Raw genomic sequence first — 17917 nt, 5'->3', positions numbered from 1 at the left:
TTATTACAGCATGAAAAGGAAGAGAAAAATCTAATTGCTTCGTGGGTGGTAATTGGATGTAATGGACATGATGCTAATCCCACTACCCTAAGGCTGATTACTACTAACAGTGTTGGTAACTGTAGTGGTGGTTGTTTAGATGTTTAGACTCTCAGAGGCATACATGAAGGAAATTGGAGAATAGGTGTTGGAGTAATATTTGGGGGAAAGGACAAAAGTAAAAGCAACTGATACAAGAGAGAAATAGTGAAAACAATAGAAAGGGAATAAAAATAAATGTGAATGCAAAATGTTTGTCATTAAGACTGTAGCAGAAAGAGATAAAAGGCGAAATAGGGAAACTGAATTCATGTCTTTCCAGAGTGTGGCATCTATCTAGTAACTGCAAGAGTGATAGTGTGCCTGACTCATCCAACTTTATATGAATCCAGTGCTTCATATGATCTTGCACCTACCAGTCAATAACTCTAGCAAGCTGAAGTGCCTTATGTGTGAAGACTGTGTCTTCAAAAAATTATAATTTTCAATAGAAATTGGCACTTTTATAGATTAACCTTGTTACAGCAACTGCCTGTCCATCATACAACCAGTTGTGTTAGGTCCTGGCTGCTTAGCTCAGTCAACTCAAGAGGCAGGCAATTCCTTAGAGCACCTGCCTTGCAAAGACTTCTCAAAGATCTGCACTGGAAAGTCTGTGATTGGACATCCACAGAAAGTTTGGGCTGGGGAAGAAGAGAGGGATTGACAAGAAGACAAGTTATTTGCAGATCTGCTTTTAGATATAGTCAACCAATTAAGTAGCTCATAATTAATTACATGTTTTATATTCATTGATAGAATATTTACTAAAAAAAATATTTTCTTCATATTTTTTTGCATGTAGGCAGTGGAGTGCTCCTTTAAAAATCAAAAGCAATCCCACTCTTTCCATGTGCGTTGTATGAGACACATGGAGGGACTGGGGTAGGATGCAAAAGAAGCCGTCCTGGAAGCAACTGTGGAAATCATGTACAAATTGGGAAATATTGTACAGTATAGAAAACTCCACTACAGGGTTGAGGACCCTTCTCACCCTGCTAAGGGGGTTAGTAGAACAAATGCCCAACAGGGTATGTACTCACAGAAGACATGTATATTTTGTTAAATTTGTAACTGAAATCACTGGGCCTTTGTGATGGAAATAAAATATTTTATAATTAAAGAAAAAGAAAGAATTTGAGACGATATATAAACATAGGGTAGAGATAGATACTTTAGAGATTTATGGAAATAATGGGGTTCAACCTTTTCAACCTACTTCACACTGGATATATTTCTACGAAATAGATTCACTTATGATCTAAGTCTACAATATCTCATAAATTCATATTCATAATATGTATCCATTTTATACATCATTTAATTTGATTGTATTTGGTTGTACTTATTGTGAGAACATAATGAATATTATCCTTTATATCATCTCTTTCTTTTATTATTATCCTTATTCATTCAATTTTAGTTATCTATTTGTTTTCATTCCATCAGTACCCAGAGACACAGCCACAACAGTACCACAAAGGGTTAACTTGAGATTCAGCATCAGTAAATAAACACCTTCTTGATTTCTATTGGTTAATTTAAATCCACTCTGACCTATCATCTAAGATACCTATCATCTAAGATAAGACTTATAATCACTGATACTTACCTGTGCTCGGTTCCCCTCTGATGAGCCAACTGGTGAAATGCGCGCATCAGGGGCTCGGATAGCATACTACTATACCGTAGATGTCAGCCGGGCACTACCGCATACCGAACCGCGGCAACTGACATCTCAGCTACCTCAATTGAAAACTACTGATTCGTCTTCCATTTATATTTTAATTTAACTTTAGCCTTTTACCACTTGAGGTTTGGGCATGGTTTGGGCATAGATGTCAGTTTAGTTACTGCTGCATATCTAGTTGCAGCGACATTTCGTTACCTCTGTTGCAAACTACTCTATCTTTATTTTATTTTTTTTCTGTTTCTCTATTCTCTAGCCTACAATTATCTGGAAGATTGGGCATGGTGGGCAACAAAGTGTAAGAGTAGTATTTGGGTAAGGGGTGCCCTCAAAGGCACATAAGCCTTTAGCTCTATGTAGATTAGGGCTATTACCACAAATCTCTCTTTTTCCCTCTCCTCTCCACTTTTAAGCCGTTGGAAATTGAGTAGTGATCCTAGTACGATAAAGATATAAGTTTGAACGCATATACAGCGGCAGAAAACGCACCTACTCTTCTATATTATATATATATATATATATATTTTATTACTTCTAATACTATTATCTATATCAGGTACTATGTGAGTATTCGGTACCTTTTTGCCCAAATATAAGGTGGAGACCTATCCATGGCATATTTTCTTTTATTTATTTTTACATTATTTTTGAATTTTCTTTTTTCCATTTTAAAATATTTTATACTCTAGAAATGATGACCTAAAGTTCAATATAGAAATTGTTTTATTTCTTAACAATACATGGGAAAATAAACAGAGTGGCATCAAGATCAAGGTTGAGTAGGATACCCTCAGCAGTGGAATAACATAAGTAGAAAACCATGAAACACAATTATAAAGATAGTGCGCTTAGAACATTTGAACAACTAGGCACGTTTGTGTGTACAATTAGTGTGGAGATGTTTTACGGTCTTCTGGACTCATGTATGAGATCTCTGCCACTTGGTTAGTAGAAATGTCTCATTTCAATCTCTAGTGACAGTCTGGTAGAGTGGTTTGTGCAGATTTTGTCTTTACAATTGTGTGGAGATTGCTTGAACAGTCCTGTTCCTGTTAACTTATAAGCTTAGTAAGGAATCCCTAATATCCTTAAACCTCTTTCTTCTTACGGGTATACGTAGAAATGTTGGTGAAAAATGTGGCATGGGCACATTAAGTGGGTGAATTGGATCAATTTTATTTTTAGAATGAGTTCTTTCATCCTAAAGTATTGCAATTATGCAATAACTTCACTGAGTTGCCACTAGACATGTGCATTTGTTTTCGTACGAATACGATTTCGTACAGAAATTCAGGTTTTTCGTATTCGTTTATAAACAAAACGAAATGGCAAATACTGAATGCATTACCTTTTTGTTTTGTTTCATTAGTTTAATAGATTCCATGCTGCAGGGGAATTAACCCCTACAGCACAGAGAAAATAACACTGCGCATGCGCGAAAAAAAGGAGGGAGCCGGCACTGCTACTAGCTTCCTCCTTTTAATAAATAACTATTCCTACTCCCCCTCCCCCCGCATTAAAACCTATGGTGGTCACTATGACCCAGATATTAATAAAAGGGAAGTTAAATCCTCCCGCATGCCCCTACTCGCGGTATGCTGCAGTCCTGTTCTTGTTAATCATAAGCATAGTAAGGAATCCCTAATATCCTTAAACCTCTTTAGCTGCCCAGTCACTAGTCATTTTAAATTTGTTTAGGTGACATGCCCCTACTCACGGCATGCGGGAGGATTTAACCTCCCTTTTATCAATATGGGGGCCATACTGATTCATATTTAGTTTTAAATGACATTGCATTTTTTCACACACAATGGCACTTTCACTGACAATATCTTTGTTGTAATACGTTTTACTGTTTTGAAACACTCATATTTGTGTTCAGCGAAGTCTCCCAAGTATAACAGTACCCCCCCCCCCCCCCATATACTATTTTTATAGTGTTTTTGAGAGTTACAGGGTCAAATACAAGGCTTGCCCATTTATTTATTTTCATTGAAATTTGCTAAATTAATTATGTTGCCTTTGAGACCATATGGTAGCCCAGTAATAAGAATTACCCTCAATAGACAGCTTTTGCAAAAGGTATGTCCAGTTTTTTCTACTAGCCACTTAGTCACAAACACTGGCCAAAGTTAGCGTTCATATTTCTTTTTTGCATTTTTTACACACAAACAAATATAAATGCTAACTTTGGCCAGCGTTTGTGACTAAGTGGCTACTACAAAAGACTGGACAAACCCCATTTTGAATACCCTGGGCTGTCTACTTTTTTTAAATGGTATGTCATGGTAGCGTTTACTCACCTTCCTGCAGCTCCTCCAGCTCCCCAGTGTAAATCTCGCGGTTTGTGTGCCGCACGGAGCGTTGCCACGGCAACCCGTGGCAACGCTCTGACGGCCGCGGGTCTCGCGAGATTTCCACTGGGGAGCTGGAGGAGCTGCAGGTAAATGCTTGCTGCCCGCCCCCCCCCCCCCCCAGGACCTCCGGGCTTGTAATGAGACTGGCGGTCCTAGGAGATATTATCGGCAATATCGGTATCTATGTTGACCGATACCGATATTGACGAAAATACCGAATATCGGGCGATTATATCGGTAAAACCGATAATCGGTCGATCCCTACCCGGGTTTATACATTTTACTCCTCATCCCACAATACCTACTCCAGAATTGACAACCTACTTTTAAACGGAACAGGGATGACAAAAGCTCAGTTCTCTGACATAGGCAGCATCACCTGGTTAGACCATGCAGACGTGACAATCACCCTTGGTAAACTTCGAACTTAACACTAATTGATCCTGGAAACTTAATACTAACCTCCTTAAAGATGACAATATTAGAGACTCAACCAGCAAAGCAATCCTAGAGTACTTTGACCAGAGCACCACCCCAGACGTGAACCCTAACACAATATGGGCGGCCCATAACACCGTCATTCGTGGTCACCTCTTCAAAGTAGCCACACATAAAAAACAGAACAAAATAAAGCTATTAATAGAACTACAAACTGCCTATAGGAAAACTGAACAGCAACATAAAACCAATCCTACGGCTCCCAAACCTAAGGAAATCACAGCAATTAGACACTCCATAAAAGATGAGGAAGTGGCTTGATCGGTAATGTGGTCTAAACATCTTGCTCACGGTGCCTAGGGAGATATCAGCTATGCCTCACTGATGATGCCTAACAAGGCTGAAATGATCGTCTGGGGTTGCTGTGTCTCTTGTGCAGAGAGAACTTGCTGGCATTTCGGATCTGAACTGCCCGTATGGGTGGGACCAGTCTGATATGTTTCAGAGATGTTCTCTCTGTAATGGCACAAGATGAGTAAAAACCAGCTTGAGATCTGAGCGGGGACCCATCGAAGGGCAGGCTATTTCAGCTGCTGCCCGTTCTCAGTATACTCTTGCGACCCATTTTTTTTTTCTTTCCACAAGTTTAAAGGGATAATCCAGACGTGGACCCCTTGCTCACGGTGCCTAGGGAGATATCAGCTATGCCTCACTGATGATGCCTAACAAGGCTGAAACGATCGTCTGCAGTTGCTGTGTCTCTCGTGCAGAGAGAAATTGCTGGCATTTCGGATCTGGACTGCCTGTATGGGTGGGACCAGTCTGATATGTTTCAGAGAAGTTCTCTCTGTAATGGCACAAGATGAGCAAAAACCAGCTTGAGATCTGAGCGGGGACCCACCGAAGGGCAGGCTATTTCAGCTGCTGCCCGTTCTCAGTATACTCTTGCGACCCATTTTTTTTTTTGCTCTATTTTACAAGAAATCAAACAAAATGGACACTTTGCTGGCAAGGGCCCTGTGACCAAGACAGAACCACAAACCGATTGCCAAACTGCGTACCGACACCGGTGATATAGCCAACACACCGAACACTATAAACAATGTGATCACAACTTACTTTAAATCACTGTACAACCACTCTCCCCATCTGACAGCACTCATATGCTGATGATGTCCTATTGACCATTGGCGCCCCATTGACCTTTATGATACACCAGACAGCACTCGTACACCAATATGGAGAACTATCGGGCTACAAAGGTCAACCAAATCGACAGCCATGCCATTCCATATTGCGGCTCAGGATGTGGCACTCATTCATACCGCACACCAACTAAAGATATCCCCAAAGGGATTTACTTATCTAGGTATCCGTCTAACAGCGGACCCCATGCTATTATATCACCGCAACTACCCTCCCCTATTCCAGGCCGTCACCAAGGAGCTGGAGCAGTGGACGAACAAGCCGATCTCTTGGATAGGGTGCATCCATACCATTAAGATGAATGTACTACCAAGACTAATTTTCCTGTTCCAGTCAATTCCAGTGGGCGTCACTAAGGGAGACTTAGCAGGGATACACAAGGCAATTTACATATTGATTTGGCAAAATAAACGACCCAGACCTAAGACGCGGGAGGGACTGGGCTTAAACCTATTTAGCGGCACAGTTGATCCAAATTGTTCACTGGCACTCCCCGCCTGATAAAAGAAGATGGGTGCGCATAGAATCTCTAATGACTTGCATGGACCTCCCACAATTCTATATCTGGATCCCAAAAAAACAGAGGCACATACTGAGAACTTCCTGTCCAGCAATACTTAACTCAATGCACATGTGGGACAAAACCCGAGACAAATACTCCCTAGGAGAGATCCCCTCACCACTCACACCAGTACTACGAAACAGAGCATTCCCACCGGGCATGAGGGCTAGGGACTATAAGGGGTTGGAAGCCACTGGACTCCAAAGATACAAGCACCTATATGTCAATAATTAATTGGTCACATACGAACATTTAAACAACATTACACCTCTCCAGACTAGAGATTATTTTCGATACATGCAAATACGTGACTTTGCAAAACATACAGAAGGTAGCCACGGAACCGATTACATTTTTTAAACACATGTTTTACTGAAACATCACAGACCAAACTCATTACACTTCTGTATGAACACCTTAGCTCTGCGTCCAATGAGTGGGGTCCTCTGCACTATACGGAGCAATGGGAAGCTGATCTATTATTTTCCATACATGCAAATACGCGACTTTGCAAAACATAGAGAAGGTAGCCACGGAACCGATTACATTTTTTGAACACGTTTTACTGAAACATCACAGACCAAACTCATTACACTTCTGTATGAACACCTTAGCTCTGCGTCCAATGAGTGGGGTCCTCTGCACTATACGGAGCAATGGGAAGCCGATCTAAGGGAGACTCGGGAGGGGATAGACTGGCAAGAGATCTGGGAAACATGCATGCAGGTGTCCATGTGTGAACTCTCCAGGAGCAGTCTTATAAAATGTTGTTTCGGTGGTAGACAATCCCAGCCAAGCAATACTGAATGAAACTGATCCCCAATGATGCTTGTTGGCATCAGTGTGGGGACAAGGGAACCTACGTACATGCTTAGTGGTCGTGCACAGTGGTAGCGGACTTCTGGCGAAGGGTGGTGGACATCGGATCACAAATTATGCAACGGAAAATAGACTTCGAGCCATGAGCGTGCCTACTCTCTATACCTACCGAGGGACTCAACAGGTATGAGCCAAAACTACTCAACATGATCTACCTAGCTGCCCGGAGGGCCATGGCACAAAAGTGGTCCTGCCTAGAGACACCTTCCCTTACACTAGCCCTTAAAAAAAAAACAAGATAACTACCTCATGGACAAGTTAACCTTCCAAGTGCGGAACTCTACTCAGACCTTTATCAAGGTATGGGATCTGTGGGAACAATTTTATCAGTGACGGGAGATTAACCCATGTACCACAGTAGGGATTGCCATAGGGGGAAGCCAGAGGTTTGGCGGAGTAACAGAACGGTGCTCCTAAGTCCAGTCAACACAGCTCTTTTCCTCTCTTTTCTATTTGTCACACCCTGTAGTACATTACGCAACACAAGAGCACACTAAACTCCCAGGGGGAGGAAGCGGCACCTCGTACCTTGGAAACTTTTAGTCAAAGCACAGTTGAGGGCCCTGTAGTCCTACTGTCCAAAGGCGAGGGAATAGGGGATCTCAAACCCACTAACTAGCAGGGTAACTATCAGTTCTCTCTCCTACTATACATTTCCTTCATATATCTATCCCTAACACCTATTTCTTACCTTAACCTGAAAAAGAAAAGTTGGAAAACAGGGTGGTGGAGGAGGAGAGGACCAACTAAGCTGTATGATAATAACCTTCATACTGCCTGCGTGCAATACGAATATTAATACTGAAAGTTGAATATGCATACTGTATATGACCTACTGTAATGTGACACTATGTGAACTGAGATGTACAGTTACTATGCCACTTTAAAATTGTAACTGCTACTATGTCTGCAGTGTATCTCTTCTACCTGCCTCTTCAGAAATAAAGAATTATACAAAAAAATGTAACTTATTGCAACTAGTGCAGTGGTTTGCTCAAGTTAGAAAATCTGTTTAATGCTTAATGCTTACATTGAACAGTTAATATCGTTGGGTATAACACAAGATTGGCAGGTTCACTTGGTATTGTAAGCATAATGTAAAACAAAAGAGAATTTAAAATAAAGTGTAAAGTTCAAAAACAAAACATCCAAGATGAATTATATGTTGTTATAGTAAAACCTACAGCATCAGGTTGTCTTGGATAGAGTCAGACCACTGAGAAAAAGCAGCCATTCACAATGGTCATCAAACTCCACACAATGACCTTGGAATATTAATTCTGTACACTGAATTGGTCTGTAGTAGGTCATGATGATACTTGCAGCTCTGAAATGTAGCTGTTTTGTGAGGTCAGAAATGTGCTCCTGTGCATTGGCTATTTGCTATGTCAATATGATAGTGAGATACTTTTATGCTTGACAAATTTTGGCAATATTTTCAGATAAAATTAAATCTATTCTGACTAGTCATGAAAATGATATTCTATTTATCATTTGGATCTGCATTCAGTAAGTAACTAATACATTATGGATTATGTTCTATTTGTTAAGTAACATACCTTATATTGCTTTCTAGCCAAAGCCATGTCTCTGGATAAATTGTCTGGACAGACTCAGGCTGTTTTAAAAATTCATAACTTCTGTCTGGCACAAATTCTGAAACAAATATATATATATATATATATAAATATGCAGTTAAGGAAGTACTTTTGTGATTGCATTTTACTTTGAGGTCAGTATTACAATTGCCATGCTTCTCACAAAGCAGCATGTAATCCTATGTTCAGTGGTTACCTGTTTTCTCTTGTAGTAATTAATATCACCAGTTAGGGTGCAATAATTAAACTAGAGTGCCAAGGTGGGGGGGGTGGGGGGGTGGGGGGGGAGAGAGGGCGAGAAAGAGTGGAGAGGGGAAGCAAAATTCTGAATCCATGAACCATAGCCCAGAACTAACATTCTTAAAATGTCTGCTGCCTGCACCTATCCTTGGATTCCAATATGGCAATGGAGTCTGCTGGCTTCTCCATGATGTCAGGATGCCATGACTTCCTTGTACCTTCCTCATCTCTGTACAGACTGTACCCAACCTGTGTTGCAGTCTACTGGGATATGTTAAAATGTGCAGGTATATATGTATATATACATTTAATGCAAATATATATGTATATATACACATTTATATGTGGTGTCATTTCAGACTTAAACTGCTGGATTCTGTGTGAACACCTCCCGGTAAGAGGATTTGGGTATTTGCAACCGCCGGAATTGGATTTATTGATTCATATCATAGTTGTATATTTAATAGTTGTATTTCTACAGCATACTATCTTATGAAGTATCTTTGTAAAATAATGGACGTTTCTTTTTATTATTTATATTTTGTTCAAGTACAGGCAATTGCACTATATGGATTGATTTTCCCTGAATGCAGTTTGTTCCTTTTGAGAACCATGCTACCTTTTGGTGTTATAGCACACATGTTGTTAGCTGTTCAATGCTGATAACATACCATGTATACAATGCATCTACACTTGGGTAAGGTATCCTATATATGCACTTTATTTTATGTTCTCATAACACTTCTCATTTGGTGGTGGAATTGTTTTCATATGTGATATGATATACTGCTTATTTTGGGGTATACTCCTTTGGCCTGGTTCCTTGTGTATTACTGGTATTTTTTTGAAATGTTTCTCTTGTGAACCTTTTGCTACTTGGCTTCAGACACTGTGGCCTGACAGTTATTTATACAAACTATGCATTGCATTTTTGCAAGTCCTATTAGCAAAGGAATGCTCTTTTAAATACAACTTTTTTAAAACCAAAGCATATATTTTGATCGGACTAGTAACTCATTGCTAAATGTCCTGCAGAAACGTGGGCAAAAGTTTTAAACAGGATACCTGACTCATTAGCATGTCAAGTTGTAATTTTAGCATACTTGTGGAAACATAAGGTGACATGATTTAAACCTAAGGTGAATTTCCCAATGCATATTTTGAGATACGCAAGTAATGTACAATAGTAATATTTCTATCTGCATCACATTGTGGAATGTTTTATCATGCTTAGTCTCACCACAAGTTATTAGGGGCCTAGCCATATACTCATAGAGAGACTTCAGCTTCCAGATCAGAACCAGTACTTTGCTGATTAGACAGAAATGGTCAAAATTGGTTTCTGGTCACTGATCATTTTGCCTGTCTGTGTTTTTATGTTAAGCTGTTAATTCTAGGATAGTTGTTGGAATATGATTTCTCTGAATTTCTGTGCCCAAGACAGACTTCCAAAAGTCAAACTTGAGATACACCAGTGACATACTACAGCAATTTCAGCAACATGCTTTCTATGTTATATTTTATTGTAATATATATATTTTGTTCATCTTTTTTTTCTGCCAACATGGTATTCCCATACAATGTTGTGCTTAGTGTTTGTTATACTTTTGTTCACATTATAATGTTGTTTTCATTATTCTTTTGTCATATTGAGTAAACACTGGCTATGTTTTTTCCACTTTTAACAGGGTTATTCATCACTTAACACCTGGCAACTCTCATATCTATATATTTATTTAGAAGCTTATCTGTGAAAGGCATTGGGTATTGAAACTGGTGTGTGTATGTACGTATATATATATATATATATATATATACATATATATATATATATATATATATATATTTATTCATATTCAAGTAGAGATTGTAGCCGTATTAGTCCAGTGATGTAGATGCAAATAACAGATAATACCTTTTTTATTGGACTAACAGAATTTTTTAATGACAAGCTTTCGGGAGTACCTCCCTTTGTCAAGTCTAATGCATTTCTGAGCAAGACAGCACATTGAATTCAAAGTTAAGTTGTGATACAGAGGTGAGAGCGACATAAGACACAGGTTTGATAGAAAATATACACCATTCTTGCAAAGGGTCATAAATATCTTGTGTGAAGAGTGAGGGGGAGAGAGAGAGAGAAAAAAAACAAGCAAACAGTGCAGAAGATGGTGCTAGAAGGGGGGGGAGGGGGGGGAGTAAAAACAAAATAATTACTTATATTGAGAATGCATTCATTCCCATCCAAGAGTTTCAGGATATGCATGAAGGCCCATATCCAGCATACACAGACACACACACACTCACACAGATGTACATATACATATACACAAGTAGTGTATATGTATATGTACACGTATACACAAGTACATACACAATATACACAAGTACATACAATATACATATAAATACAACCACATGCCCAAATATATGTACATGCATACCAACACATATATACACACACATAAGAACGAATACATGTACCTACACATATACAAATGTGCCTACACATACAGTTGCAAGAAAAAGTATGTGAACTCTTTGGACAGATATGGATTTCTGCACAAATTGATCATAAAATGTGATCTGATCATCATCTAAGTCACAACAATAGACAATCACAGTCTGCTTAAACTAATAACACACAAATAATGAAATGTTGCCATGTTTTTATTGAACACACCATGTAAACATTCACAGTGCAGGTGGAAAAAGTATGTGAATAGTGATGTACCGAACTGTCCGCCGGCGAACAGTTCCCGGCGAACTTAGCGTGTTCGCGTTCGCCGCGGCGGGCGTACACATGCGCAGTTCGATCCGCCCCCTATTCGTCATCATTGGGCAAACTTTGACCCTGTGCCTCGGTCAGCAGACACATTCCAGCCAATCAGCAGCACTCCCTCCCTTCCACACCCTCCAACCTTCCTCCCAGCATCCATTTTCGATTCATTCTGAAGCTGCATGCTTAGTGAGAGGAGGGAAAGTTTAGCTGCTGCTGATTAGATAGGGAAATTGATAGCTAGGCTAGGGTATTCAGTGTCCACTACAATCCTGAAGAACTCATCTGATCTCTGCTGTAAGGACAGCACCCCAAAAAGCCCTTTTTAGGGCTAGAACATCAGGCTGCTTTTTTTTTTTCTGTGTAATGTAATTGCAGGTGCCTGCCTGCCAGCTTCTGTGTGAGGTTCACAGTGGATACTGTGCCCACTTGCCCAGTGCCACCACTCATATCTGTTTTTACAATAGCTTAAGCTTTAGATTTAAAAAAAAAAAATTGTTTCACTGTAATAGAAGAGCAGTTGCCTGCCTGCCAGCTTCTGTGTCAGGCTGGATGCCTTGCCCATTTGCATAGTCAGTGCCACCACTCATATCTGTTTTTACAATAGCTTAAGCTTTAGATTTAAAAAAAAATAATATTTTTTTCACTGTAATAGAAGAGCAGTTGCCTGCCTGCCAGTTTCTGTGTGAGGTTCACAGTGGATACTGTGCCCTCTTGTCCAGTGCCACCACTCATATCTGTTTTTACAATAGCTTAAGCTTTAGATTTAAAAAAAATATTTTTTTCCACTGTAATAGAAGAGCAGTTGCCTGCCTGCCAGCTTCTGTGTGAGGTTCACAGTGGATACTGTGCCCTCTTGCCCAGTGCCACCACTCATATCTGTTTTTACAATAGCATAAGCTTTAGATTTAAAAAAAATAAAATGTTTTCACTGTAATAGAAGAGCAGTTAGTTGTCTGCAAGCGTCTGGGTGTCAGGCCTCCTTCAGCGTGTGCTCTGCAGACCTGTGCCAGCATACTTTGACAGTTGCCACTCATATCTGGTGTCTCTATAGCGTGCTTTTACAAAGAAAAAAGGTTTCCATTGTAAGCTAATAGCAGCAAGTCAGTGTCCTTCAAGCAGCTCTGTCAGTCCTTCCTTCAGCGTGTGCTCTCCAGAACTGTTCCAGTGCACATTGCCAATCATATCTGGTGTCTCTATAGCGTGCTTTTAAAACCAAAATTTGTTTTCCACTGTTATAGATTGAATAGCAGTTACTTGTCTTCAAGCGGGTGTGTCAGGCCTACAGTGTGTGCTCTGCAGAACTGTTACAGTGCACATTGCCACTCATATCTGGTGTCTCTATAGCGTGCTTTTACAAAGAAAAAAGGTTTCCATTGTAAGCTAATAGCAGCCAGTCAGTGTCCTTCAAGCGGCTCTGTCAGGCCTTCAGTGTGTGCTCTCCAGAACTGTTACAGTGCACATTGCCAATCATATCTGGTGTTTCTATAGCGTGCATTTAAAACCAAAATTAATTTTTCACTGTTATAGATTGAATAGCAGTTACTTGTCTTCAAGCGGTTGTGTCAGGCCTACAGTGTGTGCTCTGCAGAACTGTTACAGTTCACATTGCCAATCATATCTGGTCTCACAGTAGCTTTCACGCATTGTACCACTAATCCCCCCAAAAATGACAGGCAGAGGCAGGCCACCCCGCAGGGGCCGTCGTGATCGTGGTGCTGTGATTCCCTTTTGCCCTAGAATAATGCCCAGTTTTCAGAAGCCACGTACCCTGAACTTGAAAAGTTCTGAGGATATAGTTGACTGGCTAACACAGGACACCCAATCTTGTACAGCCTCCGCTCGGAACCTTGACGCACCATCCTCCTCCAGCTTAGCTTCAGGCACCTCTCAAGATACCATTCACCCTCCTGCCGCCCCCACCAAAACTAGCACCACAGCCGCTTTACTTGGTATGTCAGAGGAGTTATTCACACACCCGTTTGAAGAAATGAGTGATGCGCAACCATTATTGCTAGAGGATGTAGATAACAGGGATATGTCTCAGGCAGGCAGCATTAAACACATGGAGGTACAGTGTGATGATGATGATGTTGTACCCGCTGCTGCTTCCTTTTCTGAGTTGTCAGATACAAGCGAAGCGGTTGATGATGACGATGCGTCCATGGATGTCACGTGGGTGCCCGCTCGGCAAGAAGAAGAACAGGGAGAAAGTACAGATGGGGAGACAGAGAGGAGGAGGAGACGAGTTGGAAGCAGGGGGGGGTCGTCGCAAGGAGCTAGTGGCACAGTCAGACAGCATGCATCGGCACCCGGGGTCAGCCCGACAATCAACGCATGCTGTGTCCACCACCAGAATGCCGTCATTGCAGAGCTCAGCAGTGTGGCATTTTTTTTGTGTGTCTGCCTCTGACAACAGCGATGCCATTTGCAACCTGTGCCAAAGGAAACTGAGTCGTGGGAGGTCCAACACCCACCTAGGTACAACTGCTTTGCGTAGGCACATGATCTCACATCACAAACGCCTATGGGATCAACACATGAGTACAAGCAGCACGCCTACTCTAAGCCGCCATCCTCCTCCTGGTCCAGCATCTTCAGCCACGTCAACCACTGCTGTCCTCCTTGCCCCCTCTCAACCATCCGCCACTCCGTCTCCCGCCTTAAGCAGTTCCCGCTCATCTGCCCACAGTCATGTGTCTGTCAAGGACATGTTTGAGCGTAAGAAGTCAATGTCACCAAGTCACCCCCTTGCCCAGCGTCTGACAGCTGGCTTGTCCGAACTATTAGCCCGCCAGCTTTTACCATACAATCTGGTTGAGTCTGAGGCGTTCAAAAAATTTGTAGCTATTGGGACACCGCAGTGGAAGGTACCCGGACGGAATTTCTTTTCACAAAAGGCAATCCCCAACCTGTACTCCTGTCCGCCCTGAACGCACAGGTGGAAAAGTGGCTGACTCCGCAGCAACTGGATATCGGCAAAGTGGTGTGTGACAACGGAAAAAAATTGATAGCGGCATTGAAGTTGGGCAAGTTGACACATGTGCCGTGCATGGCACATGTGTGTAATCTGATCGTACAACGCTTTGTGCATAAGTACACAGGCTTACAGGACGTCCTGAAGCAGGCCAGGAAGGTGTGTGGCCATTTCAGGCGTTCCTACACGGCCATGGCTCACTTTGCCGATATCCAGCGGCGAAACAACATGCCAGTGAGGCGCTTGATTTGCGACAGCCCTACACGTTGGAATTCAACACTTCTAATGTTCGACCGCCTCCTCCAACAAGAAAAAGCTGTTAATGAATATTTGTATGACCGGGGTGCTAGGACAGCCTCTGGGGAGCTGGGAATTTTTTTGCTACGTTACTGGACGTTCATGCGCAATGCCTGTAGGCTCATGCTTCCTTTTGAGGAGGTGACAAACCTAGTCAGTCACACCGAAGGCACCATCAGCGACATCATACCATTTGTTTTCTTCCTGGAGTGTGCCCTGCGAAGAGTGCTGGATCAGGCCGTAGATGAGCGTGAAGAGGAAGAAGAAGAGTTGTGGTCACCATCACCACCAGAAACAGCCTTATCAGCATCGCTTGCTGGACCTACGGCAACGCTGGAAGAGGATTGTGAGGAAGAGGAGTCAGAGGAGGAATGTGGCTTTGAGGAGGAGGAGGAGCAAGACCAAACACAACAGGCATCCCAGGGTGCTCGTTGTCACCTATCTGGTACCCGTGGTGTTGTACGTGGCTGGGGGGGAGAACATACCTTCAATGACATCAGTGAGGAAGAGGAACGGGAAATGAGTAGCTCGGCATCCAACCTTGTGCAAATGGGGTCTTTCATGCTGTCCTGCCTGTTGAGGTACCCTCGTATAAAAAGGCTGAAGGAGAACGACCTGTACTGGGTGTCCACGCTACTAGACCCCCGGTATAAGCAGAAAGTGGCGGAAATGTTACCGAATTACAACAAGTCGGAAACGATGCAGCATTTGCAAAATAAATTAAAAAGTATGCTTTACACAGCGTATAAGGGTGATGTCACAGCACAACGGAAATCTAACAGGGGGAGAGGTGGAAGTCATCCTCCTCCTCCCACGACCACGCCGGCAAGGACAGGACGCTTTAAAGACGTGTTGTTGATGGAGGACATGCGGACCTTTTTAAGTCCTACACATCGCCACAGCCCTTCGGGATCCACCCTCAGAGAGCGACTCGACCGACAGGTAGCAGACTACCTCGCCTTAACTGCAGATATCGACACTCTGAGGAGCGATGAACCCCTTGACTACTGGGTGTGCAGGCTTGACCGGTGGCCTGAGCTATCCCAATTTGCGATAGAACTTCTGGCCTGCCCCGCTTCAAGTGTCATGTCAGAAAGGACCTTCAGTGCAGCAGGAGGTATTGTCACTGAGAAGAGAAGTCGCCTAGGTCAAAAAAGTCTAGATTACCTCACCTTTATTAAGATGAATGAGGGATGGATCCCAAAGGGACTGACACTGGGCGATACATTCGATTAAAAAAGGCCTGATGAGATGAGCTGCCTTGGGCTAAAAATGGTCCACACGCTGCTGTATTTTAGCTCTGAATGACGTTTGATTTGCGTGACTTATCCGCCACCAACTAGGGTTCAAGCCGCCATGTTTTAGGGCACTTTCTGCCTGTGAAACAAACATACATTTTTCTGGCCGCTGCTACAGCATCGGCTGCAACAATACCACATTTTTCAGGCATGTGTACATGCCTAATTTTTAGTCCCACAGCACTGTGGCTTCAAAAACCAAATCAAAAAAAAATCCTCCAAGATGGCACCAATATACCAGTGGTCTAAGCATCTTCCAACCTTGGCCTAAAAAGGGGAGGTGATTCCACAATTAAAAATCGCTGCCATATACACGTCCACTGATAGGAGACGCGGAAGGTATTAAACTGATCAGAACAATACTAAACTCACCACTCCTATCTGGTGGCACATTAGCTTGCCCGCGCAGTGCCCAAAATTTAAAGTAAGAGGACCGACCAAGCATCTTCTTCCATCTCCCTGTTACATAAATCACTGCCATATCCATAGAAATTGTACATAATATCCAGGAGAGTTTTACAGGGCCAAATCTTGTCGCCTGTTGAAAGAGGTGACCTTGCTCGGGTCCCAGGTGTGCGGTTCCTAAAATGGCTGATAGGAGACGCGGAAGGTATTAAACTGATATGAACATTTACTAAACTCACCACTCCGAGTGCTGTTATTTATTTAAATTTTTTGTGGTGAGGCTTTACAGGACAGAGTGCTTCTCCACGGGACATGTTAACTCGCGGGCAGTTGGCTCATCAAGGAACCAGAGCAGCTTGAACGAGGTGACCTTGCTCGGGTCCCAGGTGTGCGGTTCCTAAAATGGCTGCCATATACACGTCCACTGATATGAGACGCGGAAGGTATTAAACAGATATGAACAATACTCCACTCCTATCAGTAGGTCCCCCCCATTGTGATTTATGCCCCCCACGCAGGGGTGGGGGCCGGGGGGGGGAAGGACAGTAGGTCCCCCCATTGTGATTTATGGCCCCCACCCACCGCGCAGGGGTGGGGGCCGAGGGGGGGAGGACAGTAGGTCCCCCCATTGTGATTTATGGCCCCCACCCACCGCGCAGGGGTTGGGGAGGACAGTAGCTCCCCCCAGTGTGTATCAGGGTCCCTGAGGACAGGTGTTAATCCATACCTGCCAAGTGACACTATGTAGGGGGAACAGTCTCTATTCTGCTCTGTGTCAGTGTGTATCAGGGGTTTTGAGGACAGGTGTCAATCCATATCTGCCAAGTGACCCTATGTAGGGGGAACAGTCTCTATTCTGCTCTGTGTCAGTGTGTATCATGGGCTTTGAGGACAGGTGTCAATCCATACCTGCCAAGTGACCCTATGTAGGGGTAACAGTCTATATTCTGCTCTGTGTCAGTGTGTATCATGGTCTCTGTGGACGGGGAACAGTCTCTATTCTGCTCTGTGTCAGTGTGTATCAGGGGCTTTGAGGACAGGTGTCAATCCATATCTGCCAAGTGACCCTATGTAGGGGGAACAGTCTCTATTCTGCTCTGTGTCAGTGTGTATCAT

The 17917-nt window shown here is 42.6% G+C and overlaps 1 protein-coding gene across 1 annotated transcript in view; it reads right to left on the bottom strand.

The window, feature by feature from the left end:
• LOC134586248 (CD109 antigen-like) overlaps nt 1–17917 on the bottom strand; it is a 115508-nt gene that overhangs the window by 65049 nt on the left and 32542 nt on the right. The window contains exon 4 of the mRNA XM_063441740.1: nt 8770–8866. Coding sequence (XP_063297810.1) covers nt 8770–8866 — 97 coding nt within the window. The remainder of the gene's footprint in view (nt 1–8769; nt 8867–17917) is intronic.

The sequence above is a fragment of the Pelobates fuscus genome, chromosome 2 (genome assembly GCF_036172605.1).
Source record: "Pelobates fuscus isolate aPelFus1 chromosome 2, aPelFus1.pri, whole genome shotgun sequence".
Taxonomy (NCBI): Eukaryota; Metazoa; Chordata; class Amphibia; order Anura; family Pelobatidae; genus Pelobates; species Pelobates fuscus.
This window is presented reverse-complemented; position numbering and strand designations above follow the sequence as displayed.